Raw genomic sequence first — 22,318 nt, forward strand, 5'->3', positions numbered from 1 at the left:
CTCAGAGATCATGGTCCCCCCAGCAGCAGAGGGCTGCTGGTGGCGCTGGTGGCACCGGCAGTGCCGGCAGTGGTGATAAAGCAGCCGGGTGATTCTCAGGAGTAACTCCTATTGCGGGAAGAGCTCTGGGATCATTGCCAAAAGGTGCCCTCGCCCTAAGTCAGCACAGCTGAGATGCTCCCTGCACTGTCCTGTCCTGTTCTGTCGTGTCCTGCCCTGTTCTGTCCTGTCCTATCCCATCTCTGCCCTCCATTCCCACCCCACTTCCATTCCCACCCCATCCTATCCCATCCCACAGGTTTCCCACACAGCAGCTGCTCCCCCACTCTGAGTGTGCTCTGTCAGGCTCTGCTGTCCTCTGCGTTTGCCGCCATCCAGACCCACTGCAACCCCCTCGGACCCTCTCCTGAACCTTCCAGACTGCTCTGACACCCCAGAACCCACCCAGGGCTGCTTTTTCTCCCCTGACAGCCCCACTCCACACGGGACCCGGGCAGTGTCTCTGCTCCTCCTGCCCAGAGTGTTCTAGGACCCAGGAGGGAGGAGGGAAGCCCAGCTCCAATGGGCTCCTCTGGAGCACACAGGATGATAAACGTGGCTGGAGCCAGTGGAGAAACAAATGAGGAGATCTGCAGTGGTTTGGGGCAAGTTCTGTAACAAGGAGCAACAGGGCATGGCCAAAGCAAAAGTTCAAGGCAAGGTCACCTTTGATATCGCAGCACTCAGGGAATGGGACCCCTGGAGACCCCTCTGAATGATCCTCCAGGATCAGAACAGGGCTTCCAGCAGGAGCAGGACACATGGAAAAGAGTTCCAGGAAAGGGATGGTTGTGTACTAGATAAGAAACACATATGAATGATTGTGTGTGGTTACAATGGATAAAATTCTCGTTGGAAAGTATCAGCACACACAGATCTAGGGGAGATCCTTCTGTGTGCCCTGTGCAGGTAAAGAATTGCTGCTTCCAATGCTTCCCATTGTGACAGAAAGTTTCTTTTGGCCAATTTCCATGTCAAGATAGAGATGGGATGGACAGGGCAAGGAGGGGGGAGCTGGGGAGGGCCCTGCGGTCACCAGAGAGGGTGGCAGGAGCAGAGCAGCTGCTGGAGGAGAGGGAGGTGGGGTAGGGAGGAGGGCAAACCTTGCACTGACCTGTTCCCAGTGGGGCAGCAGCAGGCCAAGGGGTCTGTGCAGATCAGCGGCGCTTCCTGGTACCCCGTGCTCCTTTGGGATCAGTCTCCTACAGCGGCTCCTCCCAGCTCAGTCAGAGAAAGGAGAAAGTGCCCAGATCACCAGGAGCTCCCCACTCCCGTCCCGCTGGCTCCTCTCCATGCCCCGTCCTGCTGTTGGTTGTTGGTGGGATCATGGTGGAGCAGGAAATGGTGTCTTTGGGTACATCACAGTCTCACTTCGCTAGGTTTGATGGGGGTTTTTGCGTGGTTTTTTTTTTTTTTTTCCTTCCTACAAAGGAAGTGAGTTTTGTCAAAACTCCACTTGAAGAATTGAATTGCTCCTCTTTTCCTGCTGATTAGAAAGAGTTGTTTCTGCCATCTCTCATTTTGGTTTCATGAGGAGTCATCGTCCCTCGAGCAGCAGAGGGCTGCTGGTGCTGCTGGTGGCACTGGAATTCTGGCAGTGCTGCTGAAGCCTCTTGGTGCTTGTCACAAACACCTCCCTTTCTGGGAAGAGCTCCGGGATCACTGCCAAAACCTGCCCTGGGCCCAAGGAAGCACAACTGAGCCAACAATTCCCATTTTTTCATTCTGATGCAGGCTCCCCCAGCCCAAGGGAAGGGCAGCAATCAGGTGCTTTGTGCTGATTTGGCACAGTCTGGTTTTTGGTAGCGGTGCAGGGCCACAGGAAGTGGCTTCTGTGAGAAGCTGCTGGAAGCTTCCAGCACGTCTGCCAGAGCCAATCTGTGCTGGCTCTGAAGATGGACACGCTGCTGGCACCACTGGAGAGGTTGGTAACGCCTCGGTGAGGACACATTTAAGCAGAAAATCAAAGCAGCCTGCGCTGCCTCCACGGGGTCGTCTGGCCAGTGGGGAAAACACGGCGAGCGATTTCCCAGCCTGGAACCTGGGCGAGATCAAGCCCTGGGCACTGCGGAATTCTGGAAGAATCTTTGAGCTGGGACAATTTGTTGGCAGTGGCACCCATGGGCAGCAGTTTTTCCTGGAGTCAGAGAAGAGAGGGAGGGTGAGGACGTGTGAGGGGACACAACATGGTGGCACCAAGGTCAGTGGAAACAAGGGGGAAGAAGTGCTCCAAACGTCCCAGCTGGGATTCCTCTGCAGGCTGCAGTGAGGACTGTGGTGAAACAAACTGTCCTGCAGCAGTCCATGAAGTGCAGAGGGGATGCACAAATCCACTCGCAGCCTGTGGGAGAAGTGCTCAAGCTGGAGTGGGTGCCTGCCAGAGAAAGCAGTGATCCAGTGGGAGACCTGAGTGCAGAGAGAGGGCTCCTGCTCCTGGAGAGAGAAAGAGAGCCCTGCTTCCAAACGAGAGCAGCCTATCCTTGGAGGACTGCACCCCGTGGAAGAGTGACCCACGCTGTAACAGCTTTGAGAAGAAGGTTTGCCCTGGGGAGGGACTCAGGCTGCAGCAGTTCTGGCAGGAGTGCTGCTCCTGAGATTAGAGCCCCACTGGAGAAGCTCACGGATTATGGAATCCCGTGGGAGAGACCCCATGACAGAGCAGGAAAAAACTCCTCTCCCTGAGCAAACAGAAGAAGATCTGGAGTGACAAAGTTACCAAAACCCCCATGCCCTGTCTCCCTGCAGTGTTGGCGGGAAGGAGGTAGGGGGAGAAAAGCTGTTTTAAAGTTTCATTTTACTTCTCATTATCATCCTCTGACTCTGTTAATAATTAATTCACTTAAGACCATTGAATTTGAACCAAGGTCTACACTTAGGTGTGTTTTTTCTCCCAGTCCTCCTCTCAACTCACGAGCCCTTGATAATTCTTGTTTCCCTCTCCTCTGCCCAGCTGAGAGCAAGAAAAGGTGAGCACAGGGCTTTTTTGGGTGCCTGGTTTTTGGTCAGTGTCCAACCAGGACAAGCTTGCATAATTAGCATTAGAGCCCACATTCCTTCCTGCCAATACCCCTGATGATGCAATGAAAGCAATTGGAGACCAGATTTTGGGGTTCTCTGGTCCCCTTTGCAGCCCTTCACCTGAGCTCATCCTCCTCAGTCTTGGGAATACTTCTGGTTGTTTTTACCTGATCTCACCCCTTTGCAAGCAGGGACAGATTACCAACCTGTCCACTAGACCAGGTTCCTTCAAACCCCATCCAACCTGGCCTGGAACACTTCCAGGGATGGGCCAGGCAGAGCATCTCTGGGAACCTGTGCCAGGGCCTCTCCAGCCTCACAGAGAAAGATTTCTTCCCAACATCCCATCTGAACCCACCCTCTCTCAGTGGGAAGGCATTCCCCTTGTCCAAAGTCCCTCTCCCCATCTCCTGGAGCCCCGTCAGTGCACGGATCATGAAGTGTTTGCCCTTGAAAGGATTGCCCTGGGGAGGGGATGTGAGATTCCATAGCTGGGGACACACACGTGGTGTCAGCAGGGCAGAGAGGTGACAGTTCTGCTCCCAGGGCCACCACACGGGCCACTTTCCAGCAGGAGCATCCCAGATCCCTGAGCCATGTCAGCCTGGGTAGGAATCATCTCACCTCAGCTGTCTAGGAATTGCTTGGAATTCACTGCAGGCTGCTGTGGGACTCCCAAGGGAGTGTAGAAGATGACTCAGATGAAACCTCTGACTTTCTAAGGCTTAAAGCCAAGAGAGCAGCATTGATTCACCTCTTCACAGAAGAAATGGCATTGCTGGAATCCTAAATCATCCCTCTGCTGTGTGCCTGTGCTCCAGCTCCTGCACAGAATTTATTATTCCATGGATTCTATTAGGAACTGGGCGGTGAAGGTGAAGTACCACTGCAATTGTGGTATGCAAGTGGCAAAATTAGATTTGAACCAGAAATCAAAGTTTAGCAGCACATTTGTAGTGCAGGGTCCTAAGGATCCACCCCAGGAAAGAGAGGGGGCAAGTTCAGGCAGTTCAAATGAGAAGATTTTGGGATTGGGGTTGCTTTAAAAATGGAAGAGGAAGCTGACATGGGGACAAACTCCCTTTGCCATCGGTCTCCTTGCTGAGGCTCTCTCCTGTTCCTCCTTTCGTGGGGAAAGCCAAGAGCAGATCAGCAGCAGAGCCCTGATCCCAGCAGAGGCTGTGCAATGGTTCCCTGTTGGTGAGAGCCCTGCAGAAGAGGAGCCAGCAGGAGAACAGGGGCTGTGGCAGGAGCTGGGACAGAGCCGCTGCGGACGCTGCTGGGGCTCAGCCCAGGGGCTTTGCTGCCCTTTCCCAAGTGACCACTGCAGGGAACTCCTGAAGATCCTGACCCAGGGACAGCAGCTGGGGTGTGTGGGGTGATGGGAGTGCAGTGTGGGGAAGTTCTCCAGGCTGTGAGAGGAAGCAAGGTCAGACTCTTCTCCTTCCACTTCATCAGAGCCCCCTCACTGGGTAGAACCTGGTCATGCCCTTTTCAGTTAATAGACATCCACAGGGTATTAAAAGCTATAAATATTGTGAGAAGTGAGAAATGAGCCATTTTTTGACACTGTTCACCAGGGACAGGCTCTGTAGCAAAGCCCGGATGTTGTTTATTCAAGAAATGTTGGGTTTGGAGTTATCACATTGGAAACAAACAAGAGACATAAATACAAACTCAATTCAAGAGTGGTTACAAAATGACAGAGATAAGTTCAGGATGGATTTTGGCTGAAGCTGCTGTGCAAAGTCTCTGTGCAGCTCCTCCCAAGGGTGGCCAGGTTGAGGATGGAGGTGCTCCAGGCCTTCCTTGGACTTGGATGCTGGGAACCAGAGGATGGCCTTGTTCTGCAGAACAGCAGCAGAACCCCCTAATTCCTGTGAAATTCAATGGTCCAAGCATCTGGGGATGGGAGTTTCCATGTTCCATATTCCTTTTGGTCTCAGGCACAAGGGTTCAGTGGAGTTCACCATCGACCCTGCCCTGTACTCAGAACGACTGAATTCTGGAATTCAAGAATGTGACAAATACCCCTGAAAGAAGGAGGGAATGTTGCTGTCCCTGCCCAGCTCTGCAGCCCTTCCTGGTGTCTCTCCCCATCCGCTGGGATTGCAGGGCTGGCTCTGCCAGACAGAAGGGGAAGGATGCTCCCTGTGATCCCAGCCCCTCTCCTGCCATCCAGAGGCACCAGCCCTGCAGGGATTTGGGAAATGAGCAGCACCCCGTGCTGGGTGTGTCCCCAGGCCTTAAGGTGTCACATTCTTTGCAGGCAAGAGATCCCTGAAAACACCAGGAAACTGCTGTGTGTAGCCAGAAGAGATGGAGTTCATTCTCTGGGGCTGAGGCAAGGAGGATCTTTCCCTGGGGAATAGAGCTGGGGAACAGAACTGAGCCCAGCTGCTCTGCCTGGAGCCATGTGCATCCAGGAGGGAGGAGGAAAGCCATGCTCCAATGAGCTCCCTGCAGAGCATCCCTTAAAAATCACCCAAGGCACTGCCCCTGCTGCCTTCTCCTGCAGGAATACAGCACCACAGGGAGGGGCATCCTGTGGGTATTTCTTGATCAGGTGGCTCAAGGAAACCCTGAGCCACTCTGCCAGGGTCCTTCAGTAGAGCAGTGGAAGGGATCACCAGGCTCAGACCCCTGTGTCCACGGTGTCCTCATTGCTGTGGGCATCTTCTTCTTCCAGCTCATCAATGGCCCTCTGGAGGGAGAGCAGGACGTTTTTCAGGGAGGAGATCTCCCAGCACGTGCTCACCAAGTAGCGGATGAAGGGTTTGATGCTGCTGGGGATGCAGTTGAGCAGGAAAAGAACTTGGGAAGACTCAACAGTGTAGCCAAGGTGCTGCAGGAAATTGCAGGGGCTGAGACCGAGAATGAAGAGCACTATGAGGAAGAGAACAATGTTGTGCCTCTTTGGTTTCAGCTTCTTAGAGCCCCACATGGCCTTAATGAAGTCGATTGTGTGGGAAATGACCATGGGTGCAGCAAAGAGGAGCAGGATGAGGGCATGCACAGAGATGAGAGCTGCCCTGCAGTGCTCCTGCTGGTGTGATGAGCACAGGTATGTCACTGCAGGAATGACAGTGAAGAGAGCAAAGAAGGCACAGAATACGACACTGACCCCCAACCACAAGAAGCGCTCAGGAAGGTCGCAGGGGCAGAGCTTGCAGAACTTTTCCATATTGATTATATTGCCAAGCAAAATCAGCTGGAACTGCACCCAGTAGCAGGAGACGACTGAGAACTGGAGAAGGAAACTCAAGTACGGCAGGGGCATGATAGGAGAGCAGGACACGTCCTCCACCAGGAAGAGGAGGACAGAGGGGACTGTAAAGAGCAGGAAGAGGAAGCCAAGAAGATCCACGATAAAGACCCCAATGTCACGCTCTTTCAGGCCAAGGAGGCAGAGGAAAGCCCCATTCCCAGCCAGCCCACAGGGGCTGATGAGCAGGGTCACACTGTGTATGGCCACGTGGGTGACATCTATGTCACAGAGATCGTCCCCTTCAGTGGGTGAGGCGGGAGATGGGTACACGGTGGTCACCTCCATGGATGGACGCTGGGCAGGCAGTGGGATGTGGCCCCTGGCTGTGGTCAGAGTGGATGGGGAGTCAGTGCTTGGAGAATGCCGGGATGGAGCATGCGGCTCCTCTGCAGCTCCCTGCAGTGGGAAGGATTCAGAGGGGAGAAGTGAGATGTGAGGGGAGGAGGGCAGTGGAAATGGTGGGGTGGGAGAGGGAGGTGGCAGGGTTGGGATGTTCAGCAGGGGATGCGGAAGGGAAGGGCAGGGCAGAGGAGGGGGGAGCTGGGGAGGGCCCTGCGGTCACCAGAGAGGGTGGCAGGAGCAGAGCAGCTGCTGGAGGAGAGGGAGGTGGGGTAGGGAGGAGGGCAAACCTTGCACTGACCTGTTCCCAGTGGGGCAGCAGCAGGCCAAGGGGTCTGTGCAGATCAGCGGCGCTTCCTGGTACCCCGTGCTCCTTTGGGATCAATCTCCTAAAGCGGCTCCTCTCAGGTCAGTCACATAAAGGAGAAAGTGCCCAGATCACCAGGAGCTCCCCACTCCCGTCCCGCTGGCTCCTCTCTTGCCCTGTCCTGGTGCTGCTTCCCAAGGCTTGGTGGAGTCACAGGGGTGTTGGAAATTGCATCATGGCAACGTCAGAGCTCCAATTCTACAGAGTCATTTGTCATGATTTTTTTTGATTTTTGTAAACTAAGGAAATGACTTTGGCCAGATGCTCCACATATGGAATTTTGCAACTGGCTGCTCATTTCTTCCTGATTAGAAACATGCCTTCCCTGCAGAATGTCCCATTCTCCAACGGCCTTCAGTCTCTCGACAGGCCTCTACCATTCCTCGTTTCCCTTCCCTGTTGGGGTCATCGTCACTCCAGCAGCAGAGGAATGCTGCCGGCACTGGAATGCTGGCAGCGCTGGCGGTACGGATGAAGGAGCTGGATGCTTCTCAGAAGCATTTCGCATTCTGTGAAGAGCTCCGAGATCAATTGCCATAACCCCAGCTGGCCCCAAGGACGCTCAGCTGAGCTTCCTCTCTGTACCCCAATCCCATCCTCATCCCGGCTCCCTTTCCTGCTGCCTCTGCCTACGCCATCCTCATCCGTGCTCCCCCTCCGCGCTCTCCATCCTCACCCCATCCTCTCCCGTCCCGGCAGCGGCTCCGCGGCTCCGAGCGCGCTCCGCCGGGCTCCGCTGCCCTCCAGTGGGGACAGTCGGCTTTGCCGGGATCCAGACCCCCTCCTGACCCTTCCTGACCTCCTCGGACCCCCCTGACCCGCCCCGGGCCAGCTTCCACCGCGACATCCCCGCTCCTTCTCCGCCCCACCCTGGCAGTGTCCCTGCTCCTCCTGGCCAGAGTGTTCCAGGAGAAAGAAGGAAATCCCCGCTCCCGTGTGCTCCCCTCAGAGCAACCCTCCCACGAGCTGCTGCTCCCTTCTCCTGCGGGATTACACCGCGAGAATGCTCCAAGGGATTATGTGAAAAAATCACCACCAAGGGGAATCAGTATAAACCACGTTTGATGCTAAGTGACAGCACAATGGAGTTCATTGGCCGGGGTCACTCTGATACTGACCAGATAGGCACAGCGAGGAAAAAACCCCACATAAACAAACTAAAACAAAACCAAAACCAAAACAATAAACCCCCCACAAACCGAAAACCCACAAAATAACCCCCCAAAACCACAAAACAACAACAAACCCAGCCAATCAAACTAGAAATATGACACGTTTATGGACACAGACACAGGGACAGTGCAAGGTCCCTGTGAGAGATTCCCCTTGAAGGCAGAGCAATGCTCACTCCAGGCGCCTTTGCATCTCCTCACCAGGCAAAGGGTGGAGCTTTGAGCAGTGGGGGATCTGCCCAGGATCTTAGTTCAGGTTTCTCCAAATAAACAGGAGAGATCCAGCTGGGAGAGGCCCCGCTCCGAGGGAGGTTCTGGTCAGCGCTGCTGGGCCCAGCAGAGCCCCAAGGGTCTCCTTTGGCACCGCTGGTCACAGCCCCAGGCCACGGCCCTCAGCCACAGCAATGTTTCACCCTGGCCACGCTTCGGGCAGCACCTCGCTTTGGGAGGGTGAGAACAGGGATTCAGGGAATTAAACCAATCTCCAAGGCTGTTCATACACCCCAGAGGTGTCTGGACAGCAGCAGCTCCTGGAGCAGAGGGTGTTTGTGACCAGCGCCAGGGGCTGCTCCTCAGCGCTGAGGCCTCACAAGGCCTTCCTCAGGCCCCAGTGCGCACCAGCACAGGAGGGTGATCCTGTGGGTATTTATCCATCAGGTGGCTCCAGGAACCTCTCAGCCACTGTCCAGAGGTCCTTCAGCAGTGCAGGGGAAGGGATCCACAGGCTCAGACCCCTGTGTCCGTGGTGGCATCACTGCTGTGGGCGGTGTTTTCTTCCTGCCCCTCAAAGACCCTCTGGAGGGCGTTCCTTAGGGACTCCATGGAGGAGTGACTCCTGCAGCTCTCTATGGAGCACTGTCCCCAGCATCTCCCCAGGGAATAATCTCTCTCCCAGCTCCCCACCAAGAAGTAGATGAAGGGTTTGATGCTGCTGTTGATGCAGGTGAGCAGGAAAACCACCTGGGAGGACACCACGGTGTAGCCGAGCTGCTGCAGGAAATACCAGAGACTGAGGGGCAGATTGCAGAGTGCAGCGAGGAAAACAACCATGTCAAGCCTCTGCTGCTGCTGCTGCTGCTGCTGCTGGGAGCCAGGCTTGAAATGAATGAAGAGGACTGTGCTGGAAATGACCATGGGCACGGCAAACAGGAAGAGGCTGAGGGCGTACATGGAGAGCAGAGCCACGCGGCAGTGCTCCTGCTCGTGCGACTGGCACAGGGAAGTCACCATGGGATTGACAGCGATGACAACGAAGAGGAAGGCCCAGAACAGGACGTGCATCAGCACCCACAGCAGGCGCTCGGAAAGCTGCAAACCGCAGAAAAACAGGCAGAGGACGGACCTGCACCTCTCGATGCTGATGAAGGTCAGCCGGTAGAGCCCCATGTTGTAGGAGAACAGCGAGAGCTGGAAAAGCAAGCTCAAATACATCAGGGGCATTATAGCAGAGCAGGACATGTCCTCCAGCAGGAAGAGCAGGCTGGAGGGGACCATGAAGATGAGGAAGAGGAAGTCGGTGATAGCCTGGTTGAAGATGAAGTCGGAGATGGGATTGATGTGGAGGAGCCAGAGGACAGCGCCGTTCCCAGCCAGCCCGCAGAGGGAGATGAGCAGCGTCACAACCTGTATGGCCAAGCTGCTGACATTGATCCCACACGGATCAGGTTCATCGGTGGGTGAGGTGAAAAGAGGGGGCACGGTGCTCACCTCCATGGATGGACGCTGGGCAGGCAGTGGGATGTGGCCCCTGACTGTGGTCAGAGTGGATGGGGAGTCAGTGCTTGGAGAATGCCGGGATGGAGCATGCGGCTCCTCTGCAGCTCCCTGCAGTGGGAAGGATTCAGAGGGGAGAAGTGAGATGTGAGGGGAGGAGGGCAGTGGAAATGGTGGGGTGGGAGAGGGAGGTGGGAGGGTTGGGCTGTTTGGCAGGGTGTTGATAAAGAACACAGAGAATAAACAAATTCAGCTCTCCTGAAGTCGCTCAAAGACCAAGTGGCAAAAAAGATAAAAGGGTGTAAAGACAGGCACACAGGATGATAAACGTGGCTGCAGCCAGTGCAGAAACAAATTAAGAGGCCTCCAGTGGTTTTGGGGCAAGTTCTCTAACAAGAAGCAACAGCTCACGCCCAAAGCAAAAGTTCAAGGCAAGGTTATTGTTACAGTATTCGGGACAGCTGAAATAACAATATAAAATTCCATTTCCTTGGAGAGCATAAAAGCAATGTTTATTAAAAGGCACATCCTTTTTATACAGTGTTCTGACACAATGAAACGCGATTGGTCATTCACAACAACACCTCTTCAAAAACATCCCTGTAAGTAAAGAAATTGCAATAAGAGCAGGTGCAGAGATTAGGAATTGTTTGGAATGTCTTCCTCCAGAGCAATGCATGGGAAAGTCTATCTGACTTCCTTTCACAGGTTCTGCTGCTGCCTGATGCCTAAATCTTCTCTTTGACTACTGTCAGCACCTACACAAGGCCACCTTTAACATCCCAGCACTCAGTGAATACAACCACCAGAGACTCCTCTGAATGATCCTCCAGGAGCATCAAAGGACTCCAGGTAGGATATGGATGCATGGAAATTAGTTCTAGGAAAATGGTGTTTATGTACTACAAAAGAAAGACTTTTTAATGACTATGTGTGGTTATAATGGATAAAACCCCTGTTGTAAACTCTTGCCACAAACGGAAATAAGGAGAGATCCTCCTGTGTGTCCTGCTGCCTAATATTTCACACGAACTTCATTCTCTGTGATTTTGCTGAGATGAGCAGCGTCACAACCTGTATGGCCAAGCTGCTGACATTGATCCCACACGGATCAGGTTCATCGGTGGGTGAGGTGAAAAGAGGGGGCACGGTGCTCACCTCCATGGATGGACGCTGGGCAGGCAGTGGGATGTGGCCCCTGACTGTGGTCAGAGTGGATGGGGAGTCAGTGCTTGGAGAATGCCGGGATGGAGCATGCGGCTCCTCTGCAGCTCCCTGCAGTGGGAAGGATTCAGAGGGGAGAAGTGAGATGTGAGGGGAGGAGGGCAGTGGAAATGGTGGGGTGGGAGAGGGAGGTGGGAGGGTTGGGCTGTTTGGCAGGGTGTTGATAAAGAACACAGAGAATAAACAAATTCAGCTCTCCTGAAGTCGCTCAAAGACCAAGTGGCAAAAAAGATAAAAGGGTGTAAAGACAGGCACACAGGATGATAAACGTGGCTGCAGCCAGTGCAGAAACAAATTAAGAGGCCTCCAGTGGTTTTGGGGCAAGTTCTCTAACAAGAAGCAACAGCTCACGCCCAAAGCAAAAGTTCAAGGCAAGGTTATTGTTACAGTATTCGGGACAGCTGAAATAACAATATAAAATTCCATTTCCTTGGAGAGCATAAAAGCAATGTTTATTAAAAGGCACATCCTTTTTATACAGTGTTCTGACACAATGAAACGCGATTGGTCATTCACAACAACACCTCTTCAAAAACATCCCTGTAAGTAAAGAAATTGCAATAAGAGCAGGTGCAGAGATTAGGAATTGTTTGGAATGTCTTCCTCCAGAGCAATGCATGGGAAAGTCTATCTGACTTCCTTTCACAGGTTCTGCTGCTGCCTGATGCCTAAATCTTCTCTTTGACTACTGTCAGCACCTACACAAGGCCACCTTTAACATCCCAGCACTCAGTGAATACAACCACCAGAGACTCCTCTGAATGATCCTCCAGGAGCATCAAAGGACTCCAGGTAGGATATGGATGCATGGAAATTAGTTCTAGGAAAATGGTGTTTATGTACTACAAAAGAAAGACTTTTTAATGACTATGTGTGGTTATAATGGATAAAACCCCTGTTGTAAACTCTTGCCACAAACGGAAATAAGGAGAGATCCTCCTGTGTGTCCTGCTGCCTAATATTTCACACGAACTTCATTCTCTGTGATTTTGGTATCACTCCTCATCCCCATCGCTGTCCCACTCTGCATGGCATGGCATGGCACAGTATCCCATCCCATCCCATCCCATCCCATCCCATCCCATCCCATCCCATCCCATCCCATCCCATCCCATCCCATCCCATCCCATCCCATCCCATCCCATCCCATCCCATCCCGTGGGCTTGAAGCACTGCCCGTTGGGCTCCACTGCTCTCCGTTTGGGACATTTGGGATTGGCAGCATCCTGACCTTTCCTGACCCCTCCTGCCCCCTCAGACACACCCAGACTCCCCGGGGCCGCCTTCCTGCCCCACCCCACCCGGGAGCAGGGACATCCTTGCTGTGACACTCTCGGAGCAGCCAGGGGGGAATGCTGAGCCCCTCCTGTCTGTGCCAGATGTGCCAGTGCCTGCCCAGCTCTGGGCACTCGGGATCATGGTTGCTTCAGGGAGCACAAGCCACGGGTGTGTCCCCTCCCTCCATCCACGCTTCCAGTTGGCAGCAGGAGCCAGAGGAGGCCAGGAAGTGCTAACAAAGCTGTTTATTGATATCAGACCACAGTGGGATGGAGGAACCAGGTGCCAGGGGGATTTTGGGATCACAGCCACGTGGGGCATGATCCCTTTTGGGAATAGTGTTCTAGGGGGCGTGAGGGAGAAGGGAAAGCCATGCTCCAATGTGCTCCCCCCAGAGCATTGCTCCCACATGGCTCTTGGCAATGCCCCTGCTCCCTTCTCCTGCGGGAATAAAGGTGGGAGCATGATCTGGTGGATATTTGTTAATCAGGTGCCTCCTTAAGGAATCCCTAAGCCAGTGTCCCAGTGTGCTACATGAGAGCAGAGGAAGGGAACAACAGGCTCAGACTGTCGTGTCCCTGGTGGAGTCATTGCTGCTGGCTCTGTTTTCTTCTTGCTCCCCAAAGAGCCTCTGGAGAGATTCCCTGAAGGGCCCCATGGAACAATTTTTCCAGTCTCTCCCTACCAAGAAGTAGATGAAGGGTTTGATAGTGCTGTTGATGCAGGCAAGCAGGAAACCAGCCCGGGATGGCAGAATGGTGTAGCCCAGCTGCTGCAGGAAATTCCAGAGGCTGAGGGAGGAGACAGGGAAACAACAACGTGGAGCCTGCTGGGCTTGCACTTCTCTGAGCAACATGCGTCGTGAATGCAGAAGAACACTCTGGAAATGAGCACGAAGGGAGCAGAGAGCAGGAGGTGGAGGGTGTGCACAGAGATGAGAGGCACCTGGCAGTGCTCTTCATGAAACTGGCTCAGGGAGCCACTGCTGGATGGAGAGGGACAACAGCAAGGGAGTCCCACTGCAGGGCACTCATCACAACACAGGGCAGGAGTTTGTAAAAGGAGCAGCAGCAGCACAACAAATTCAAGGCTACAGAGCCCAACCCTGTGATATTCATGGGAGCAGCCCCACGCTGGAGCACAAGAGTGACAGCTGGAAAAGGGAGCCCAATACCCCAGGGGCACAATAGCAGAGCAGGACACAGCCTTTACAAGGAGGACCACTGTGGACAGGAGCATGAAGTGGAGGAAGAGGAAGACGGTTACAGCCAGGTGAAGATGAAGTCGGTGGTGAAGCGGACATCGAGGAGGCAGAGCACAGCCCCATTCCCAACCAGCCGACAGAGGGAGATGAGCAGTGTCACAGTGTGTATGGCCACGGTGGTGACATCGATCACACACAGATCATCTCCTTCAGTGGGACAGGGGGAAGCTGGGGACACAGTAGCCACATCCATGGATGGATGCTGGGCAGGCAGTGGGATGTGGCCCCTGGCTGTGGTCAGAGTGGATGGGGAGTCAGTGCTTGGAGAATCCCGGGATACACCACGCCTCGGGGTTATTGAGAATGATTTTTATTATTTTCCCCCACAAATCAAGTGGTCTTTTTCATTGTTGTGAGAAACAATGCCTATCTTCTTAAAAATTTAAGAAGTTTATTAAATTACAACAAGGGACAAAGTAAGGTAAAAAAAACTCTGCTGGGCTCTCAGCTGCAGGCGGAGGCACGGCCAGACGCAGCCCACCCACAACAGCAACAATCCCTTAGATCCCCTTGCTGAGCCAACCCCACACTCATCCATATCCCACCCTTCCCACACTGCTCCTCCTTCCTCCCGCCTTCCCGGAGCTTGTGCCCTCCCTCTGCCTTCCACTCCCCGCTGTGGTCCCAGACCAGCATTGCAGCTTTCAGCACGAACACAATACTCACATTAGGAACACTCCAAATCTTCACAGAGCTTCTTTTAACATTACAACACACATAATATCCGTTCAACATTTGCGAGAGGCAATCTCCAATTTCACATATTTATAATATTTGTGAATGGCTCCTGATTTACCCCTAAATAGAAACACTCCTTCCCAGGGGAGTGTCCCATTCTTCAGCTTCCTTCCCTCTCCTGTCAGGTCTCTGCCATTCGCTGTCTCCCTTCCCTGAGGGGTCATTGTCCCTCCAGCAGCAGAGGGCTGCTGGTGCTGCTGCTGGCCCTGCAATGCTGGCAGTGCTGGCAGCGCTGGTGAAGCTCCTGGCTGCTTGTCAGAAACAACACCCATTCTGGGAAGAGCTCCAGAATCGTTGCCCAAACCTGCCCTGGGCTCATGGGAGCAAATCCATGCTCCAATGAGCTCCCTGCAGAGCATCGCTCAAAAATCACCCAAGGCACTGCCCCTGCTGCCTTCTCCTGCAGGAATACAGCACCACAGGGAGGGGCATCCTGTGGGTATTTCTTGATCAGGTGGCTCAAGGAAAGCCTGAGCCACTCTGGCAGGGTCCTTCAGCAGAGCAGGGGAAGGGATCAACAGGCTCAGATCACTGTGTCCGTGGTGTCCTCATTGCTGTGGGCAGTTTCTTCTTCCTGCTCATCAAAGGCCCTCTGGAGGGAGAGCCGGAGGGATTTCAGGGAGCAGGGCCTCTGGAAACCTCCTGCCAAGAAGTAGATGAAGGGTTTGATGCTGCTGTGGATGCAGTTGAGCAGGAAAACAACCTGGGAAGACACAACGGTGTAGCCGAGCTGCTGCAGGAAATTGCAGAGGCTGAGAAGGAGAATGAAGAGCACAATGAGGGAGATAATGATGTCGCGCCTCTGGGGTTGCTGTTTCTTGGTGCCCCACTTGGCCTTAGTGAAGTCGATCGTGTGAAAAATGACCGTGGGTGCAGCAAAGAGGAGCAGGATGAAGGTGTACACGGAGATGAGAGCTGCCCTGCAGTGCTCCTGCTGGTTTGATGGGCATGTGTATGTCACTGGAATGGCAGTGAAGAGAGCAAAAGCGGCCCAGTAGTTGACAATGAACACCAACCACACCAGGCGCTCGGGAAACTCGCAGTGGCAGCAGAGCTTGAAAATATTCAGCACATTGTCAATGCGCGTCAGCCGGTACAGCGCCCAGTAGTAGGAGACCACTGAGAGCTGGAAAACAAAACTCAAGTACGGCAGGGGCACGATTGGAGAGCAGGACATGTCCTCCACCAGGAAGAGGAGGACAGAGGGGACTGTGAAGAGCAGGAGGAGGAAGTCAAAAAAAGCCAGCTCAAAGATGCCAGAGTTATGTCCTTTCAGGCTGAGGAGGGAGAGCACAGCCCCATTCCCAGCCAGCCCACAGAGGCTGATGAGCAGTGTCACACTGTGTATGGCCACGCTGGTGACATCTATGTCACAGAGATTGTCCCCTTCGGTGGGTGAGGCGGGAGATGGGGACACGGTGGTCACCTCCATGGATGGACGCTGGGCAGGCAGTGGGATGTGGCCCCTGACTGTGGTCAGAGTGGATGGGGAGTCAGTGCTTGGAGAATGCCGGGATGGAGCATGCGGCTCCTCTGCAGCTCCCTGCAGTGGGAAGGATTCAGAGGGGAGAAGTGAGATGTGAGGGGAGGAGGGCAGTGGAAATGGTGGGGTGGGAGAGGGAGGTGGGAGGGTTGGGATGTTCAGCAGGGGATGTGGAAGGGAAGGGCAGGGCAGAGGAGGGGGGAGCTGGGGAGGGCCCTGCGGTCACCAGAGAGGGTGGCAGGAGCAGAGCAGCTGCTGGAGGAGAGGGAGGTGGGGTGGGGAGCAGGGAAAACCTTGCACTGACCTGTTCCCAGTGGGGCAGCAGCAGGCAAAGGGGTCTGTGCAGATCAGCGGCGCTTCCTGGTACCCCGTGCTCCCTTGGGATCAATCTCCTAAAGCGGCTCCTCCCAGTTCAGTCAGAGGAAGGAGAAAGTGCCCAGATCACCAGGAGCTCCCCACTCCCGTCCCGCTGGCTCCTCCCATGCTCTAACTGTCGTTTGTTGGTGGGATCATGGTGGAGTAGGAAATTTCATCGTTGCCTGCATCAGAGTCTCACTACCTTTGTTTTGATTGGGTTTTTTACGTTGGATCTTTTTTTTTTTTTTCTATAATGGAAGCAAGTTGTGTCAAAACTCCACTTGAAGAATAGAATGGCTCCTCTTTTCTTGCTGATTACAAATATTTCTTTCTGCCATTTCTCACTTTGGTTTCATGAGGGGTCATGGTCCCTCGAGCAGCAGAGGGCTGCTGGTGCTGCTGGTGGCACTGGAATTCTGGCAGTGCTGGTGAAGCCTCTTGGTGCTTGTCACAAACACCTCCCTTTCTGGGAAGAGCTCTGGGATCACTGCCAAAACCTGCCCTGGGCCCAAGGAAGCACAATTGAGCCAACAATTCCCATTTTTTCATTCTGATGCAGGCTCCCCCAGCCCAAGGGAAGGACAGCAATCAGGTGCTCTGTGCTGATTTGGCACAGCCTGGATTTTGGTAGTGGTGCAGGGCCACAGGAAGAGGCTTCTGTGAGAAGCTGCTGGAAGCTTCCACCACGTCTGTCAGAGCCAATCTGTGCTGGCTCTGAAGATGGACACGCTGCTGGCACCACTGGAGAGGCTGGTAACGCCTCGGTGAGGACACATTTAGAGAAGAAAATCAAAGCAGCCTGCGCTGCCTCCATGGGGTCGTCTGGCCGGTGGGGAAAACACGGCGAGCGATTTCCCAGCCTGGAACCTGGGCGAGATCAATCCCTGGGCACTGCGGAATTCTGGAAGAATCTTTGAGCTGGGACAATTTGTTGGCAGTGGCACCCATGGGCAGCAGTTTTTCCTCCAGTCAGAGAAGAGAGGGAGGGTGAGGACGTGTGAGGGGACACAACGTGGTGGCACCAAGGTCAGTGGAAACAAGGGGGAAGAAGTGCTCCAAACGTCCCAGCTGGGATTCCTCTGCAGGCTGCAGTGAGGACTGTGGTGAAACAAACTGTCCTGCAGCAGTCCATGAAGTGCAGAGGGGATGCACAAATCCACTCGCAGCCTGTGGGAGAAGTGCTCAAGCTGGAGTGGGTGCGTGCCAGAGAAAGCTGTGATCCCGTGGGAGACCTGAGTGCAGAGAGAGGGCTCCTGCTCGTGGAGAGAGAAAGAGAGCCCTACTTCCAAACGAGAGCAGCCTGTCCTTGGAGGCTGCACCCCGTGGAAGAGTGACCCACGCTGTAACAACTTTGAGAAGAAGGTTTGCCCTGGGGAGGGACTCAGGCTGCAGCAGTTCTGGCAGGAGTGCTGCTCCTGAGATTAGAGCCCCACTGGAGAAGCTCATGGAGAACTGAATCCCGTGGGAGAGACCCCATGACAGAGCAGGAAAAAACTCCTCTCTCTGAGCAAAGAGAAGAAGATCTGGAGTGACAAAGTGACCAAAACCCCCATGCCCTGTCTCCCTGCAGTGTTGGCGGGAAGGAGGTAGGGGGAGAAAAGCTGTTTTAAAGTTTCATTTTACTTCTCATTATCATCCTCTGACTCTGTTAATAATTAATTCACTTATTAGCATTAAATATTAACCAAGTTTTACACTTAGGGTGTTTTTCTCCCAGTCCTCCTCTCAGCTCACAAGCCCTTTGTTAATTCTTGTTTCTCTCTCCTTTGCTCAGCTGAGAGCAAGGGAAGGTGAGCACAGGGCTTTTTTGGGTGCCTGGTTTTTGGTCAGTGTCCAACCAGGACATGCTTGCATAATCAGCATTAGAGCCCACATTCCTTCCTGCCAATACCCCTGATGGTGCAATGAAAGCAATTGGAGACCAGATTTTGGGGTTCTGTGGTCCCCTTTGCAGCCCTTCACCAGAGCTCATCCTCCTCAGTCTTGGGAATAATTGTGGTTGTTTCTGCCTGATCTCACCCCTTTGCAAGCAGGGACAGATTACCAACCTGGCCACTAGACCAGGTTCCTTCAAACCCCATCCTACTTGGCCTGGAACAATTCCAGGGATGGGGTGGCCTGAGCATCTCTGGGAACCTGTGCCAGGGCCTCAGCACCCTCACAGGGAAGGATTTGTTCCCAACATCCCATCTGAACCCACCCTCTCTCAGTGGGAAGCCATTCCCCTCATCCAAAGTCCCTCTCCCCTCTCCTGGAGCCCCGTCAGCGCACGGATCATGAAGTGTTTGCCCTTGGAAGGATTGCCCTGGGGAGGGGATGTGAGATTCCATAGCTGGGGACACAAACGTGGTGTCAGCAGGGCAGAGAGGTGACAGTTCTGCTCCCAGGGCCACCACACGTGCCACTTTCCAGCAGGAGCATCCCAGATCCCTGAGCCATGTCAGCCTGGGTAGGAATCATCTCACCTCAGCTGTCTAGGAATTCCTTGGAATTCACTGCAGGCTGCTGTGGGACTCCCAAGGGAGTGTAGACGATGACTCAGATGGAACCTCTGACTTTCTAAGGATTAAAGCCAAGACAGCAGCACTGATTCACCTCTTCACAGAAGAAATGGCATTGCTGGAATCCTAAATCATCCCTCTGCTGTGTGCCTGTGCTCCAGCTCCTGCACAGAATTTATTACTCCATGAATTCTCTTAGGAACTGGGAGGTGAAGGTGAAGTACCACTGCCATTGTGGTATGCAAGTGGCAAAATTAGATTTAAACCAGAAATCAACGTTTAGCAGCACATTTGTAGTGCAGGGTCCTAAGGATCCACCCCAGGAAAGAGAGGGGGCAAGTTCAGGCAGTTCAAATGAGAAGATTTTGGGATTGGGGTTGCTTTAAAAATGGAAGAGGAAGCTGACATGGGGACAAACTCCCTTTGCCATCGGTCTCCTTGCTGAGGCTCTCTCCTGTTGCTCCTTTCCTGGGGAAAGCCAAGAGCAGATCAGCAGCAGAGCCCTGATCCCAGCAGAGGCTGTGCAATGGTTCCCTGTTGGTGAGAGCCCTGCAGAAGAGGAGCCAGCAGGAGAACAGGGGCTGTGGCAGGAGCTGGGACAGAGCCGCTGCGGACGCTGCTGGGGCTCAGCCCAGGGGCTTTGCTGCCCTTTCCCAAGTGACCACTGCAGGGAACTCCTGAAGATCCTGACCCAGGGACAGCAGCTGGGGTGTGTGGGGTGATGGGAGTGCAGTGTGGGGAAGTTCTCCAGGCTGTGAGAGGAAACAAGGTCAGACTCTTCTCCTTCCACTTGATCAGAGCCCCCTCACTGGGTAGAACCTGGTCATGCCTTTTTTCAGTCCAGAGACACCCACAGTGTATTAAAAGCTATAAATATTGTGAGAAGTGAGAAATGAGCCATTTTTTGACATTGTTCACCAGGGACAGGCTCTATAGCAAAGCGTGGATGTTGTTTATTCAAGAAATGTTGGGTTTGGAGTATGACATTGGAAACAAACAAGAGACATAAATACAAACTCAATTCAGGAGTGGTTACAAAACGACACAGATGAGTTCAAGATGGATTTTGGCTGAAGCTGCTGTGCAGAGTCTCTGTGCAGCTCCTCCCGAGGGTGGCCAGGTTGACGATGTGGGAGGTCCAGGGCTTCCTTGGACTTTGATGCTGGGAACCAGAGGATGGCCCTGTTCTGCAGAACAGCAATAGAACCCCCTAATTCCTGTGAAATTCAGTGGTCCAAGCATCTCGGGATGGGAATTTCCATGTTCCATATTCTTGCTGGTCACAGGCACAAGGATTCCAAAGAGTTCAACATCGACCCTGCCCTGTACTTAGAAAGACTGAATTCTGGAATTCAAGAATGTGACAAATCCCCCCTGAAAGAAGAAGGGAATGTTGCTGTGCCTGCCCAGCTCTGCAGCCCTTCCTGGTGTCTCTCCCCATCAGCTGGGAATGCAGGGCTGGCTCTGCCAGACACAAGGGGAAGGATGCTCCCTGTGATCCCAGCCCCTCTCCTGCCATCCAGAGGCACCAGCCCTGCAGGGATTTGGGAAATGAGCAGCACCCCGTGCTGGGTGTGTCCCCAGGCCTTAAGGTGTCACATTCTTTGCAGGCAAGAGATCCCTGAAAATACCAGGAAACTGCTGTGTGTAGCCAGAGGAGATGGAGTTCATTCCCTGGGGCTGAGGCAAGGAGGATCTTTCCCTGGGGAATAGAGCTGGGGAACAGAACTGAGCCCAGCTGCTCTGCCTGGAGCCATGTGCATCCAGGAGGGAGGAGGAAAGCCATGCTCCAATGAGCTCCCTGCAGAGCATCCCTCCAAAATCACCCAAGGCACTGCCCCTGCTGCCTTCTCCTGCAGGAATACAGCACCACAGGGAGGGGCATCCTGTGGGTATTTCTTGATCAGGTGGCTCAAGGAAAGCCTGAGCCACTCTGCCAGGGTCCTTCAGCAGAGCAGTGGGAGGGATCACCAGGCTCAGACCCCTGTGTCCTTTTGGGCATCATTTCTGGGGGTAGCTTTTTTCTTCTGCTCATCAAAGGCCCTCTGGAGGGAGAGCCGGAGGGATTTCAGGGAGCAGGGCCTTTGGAAACCTCCTGCCAAGAAGTAGATGAAGGGTTTGATGCTGCTGTGGATGCAGTTGAGCAGGAAAACAACCTGGGAAGACACAACGGTGTAGCCAAGCTGCTGCAGGAGATCCAAGAGGCTGAGAAGGAGAATGAAGAGCACAATGAGGCAGATAACGATGTTGCGCCTCTTTGGTTTCTGCTTCTTGGAGCCCCACATGGCCTTAATGAAGTCGATTGTGCTGGAAATGACCATGGGTGCAGCAAAGAGGAGCAGGATGAGGGTGTACACAGAGATGAGAGCTGCCCTGCAGTTCTCCTGCTGGTGTGATGGGCATGTGTATGTCACTGCAGGAATGACAGTGAAGAGAGCCAAGAAAGCCCAATACTTGACACGGTACAGCAACCACACCAGGCGCAGAGGAAGGTTACAGCGGCACCAAAGACTGAAAATATTCAGCAGTGTTTTCATGACTGGCAGGCAGTACAGTGCCCAGTACGAAGAGACCACTGAGAGCTGGAAAAGGAAACTCAAGTACGGCAGAGGAAGGATAGGAGAGCAGGACACGTCCTCCACAAGGAAGAGGAGGGCAGAGGGAGCTGCGAAGAGCAGGAGGAGGAAGTCAAAAAAAGCCAGGTCAAAAATGCCAGAGTTAGGGAGTTCCAGGCTGAGGAGGCAGAGCACAGCCCCATTCCCAACCAGCCCACAGAGGCTGATGAGCAGTGTCACACTGTGTATGGCCACGTTGGTGACATCCATGTCACAGAGATCGTCCCCTTCAGTGGGTGAGGCGAAAGATGGGGACACGGTGGTCACCTCCATGGATGGACGCTGGGCAGGCAGTGGGATGTGGCCCCTGGCTGTGGTCAGAGTGGATGGGGAGTCAGTGCTTGGAGAATGCCGGGATGGAGCATGCGGCTCCTCTGCAGCTCCCTGCAGTGGGAAGGATTCAGAGGAGAGAAGTGAGATGTGAGGGGAGGAGGGCAGTGGAAATGGTGGGGTGGGAGAGGGAGGTGGCAGGGTTGGGATGTTCAGCAGGGGATGCGGAAGGGAAGGGCAGGGCAGAGGAGGGGGGAGCTGGGGAGGGCCCTGCGGTCACCAGAGAGGGTGGCAGGAGCAGAGCAGCTGCTGGAGGAGAGGGAGATGGGGTAGGGAGGAGGGCAAACCTTGCACTGACCTGTTCCCAGTGGGGCAGCAGCAGGCCAAGGGGGTCTGTGCAGATCAGCGGCGCTTCCTGGTACCCCGTGCTCCTTTGGGATCAGTCTCCTAAAGCGGCTCCTCCCAGCTCAGGCACATGTAGGACAAAGTGCAGAGTTCACCAGGAGCTCCCCACTCTCGTCCCACTGGCTCCTCCCATGCCCTGTCCTGGTGTTGTTTGTTGGTGGGATCATGGTGCAGTAGAAAATTGCATCATTGCCTGGATCAGAGTCTCACTGCATTTGGTTTGATTGGTTTTTTTTGTTGGTGCTTTTTTTTTTTTATGGCTACAAA

At 53.9% G+C, this 22,318-nt stretch overlaps 4 protein-coding genes across 4 annotated transcripts; all 4 read right to left on the bottom strand.

Annotated features, from left to right (window-relative positions):
* Window positions 1-4,640: 4,640 nt before the first annotated feature.
* Window positions 4,641-6,670, bottom strand: LOC134550799 (uncharacterized). Its single transcript, XM_063397641.1, has one exon. It carries the CDS (start codon window positions 6,608-6,610, stop codon window positions 5,693-5,695), a length of 918 nt encoding a protein of 305 aa, XP_063253711.1. The 5' UTR covers window positions 6,611-6,670; the 3' UTR covers window positions 4,641-5,692.
* Window positions 6,671-8,229: 1,559 nt separating this feature from the next.
* On the bottom strand, window positions 8,230-9,953 carry LOC134550538 (mas-related G-protein coupled receptor member A1-like). Its single transcript, XM_063397277.1, has one exon. It carries the CDS (start codon window positions 9,914-9,916, stop codon window positions 8,930-8,932), a length of 987 nt encoding a protein of 328 aa, XP_063253347.1. The 5' UTR covers window positions 9,917-9,953; the 3' UTR covers window positions 8,230-8,929.
* A 3,804-nt stretch (window positions 9,954-13,757) lies between these two features.
* On the bottom strand, window positions 13,758-15,852 carry LOC134550539 (mas-related G-protein coupled receptor member B4-like). Its single transcript, XM_063397278.1, has one exon. The coding sequence runs from the start codon at window positions 15,850-15,852 to the stop codon at window positions 14,944-14,946; it is 909 nt and encodes a 302-aa protein (XP_063253348.1). The 3' UTR covers window positions 13,758-14,943.
* Window positions 15,853-20,019: 4,167 nt separating this feature from the next.
* On the bottom strand, window positions 20,020-21,731 carry LOC134550540 (mas-related G-protein coupled receptor member B4-like). The gene has a single exon (XM_063397279.1). The coding sequence runs from the start codon at window positions 21,647-21,649 to the stop codon at window positions 20,738-20,740; it is 912 nt and encodes a 303-aa protein (XP_063253349.1). The 5' UTR covers window positions 21,650-21,731; the 3' UTR covers window positions 20,020-20,737.
* Between the last annotated feature and the right edge of the window lie 587 nt (window positions 21,732-22,318).

This window comes from Prinia subflava, chromosome 5 (genome assembly GCF_021018805.1).
Source record: "Prinia subflava isolate CZ2003 ecotype Zambia chromosome 5, Cam_Psub_1.2, whole genome shotgun sequence".
Lineage (NCBI taxonomy): Eukaryota > Metazoa > Chordata > Aves > Passeriformes > Cisticolidae > Prinia > Prinia subflava.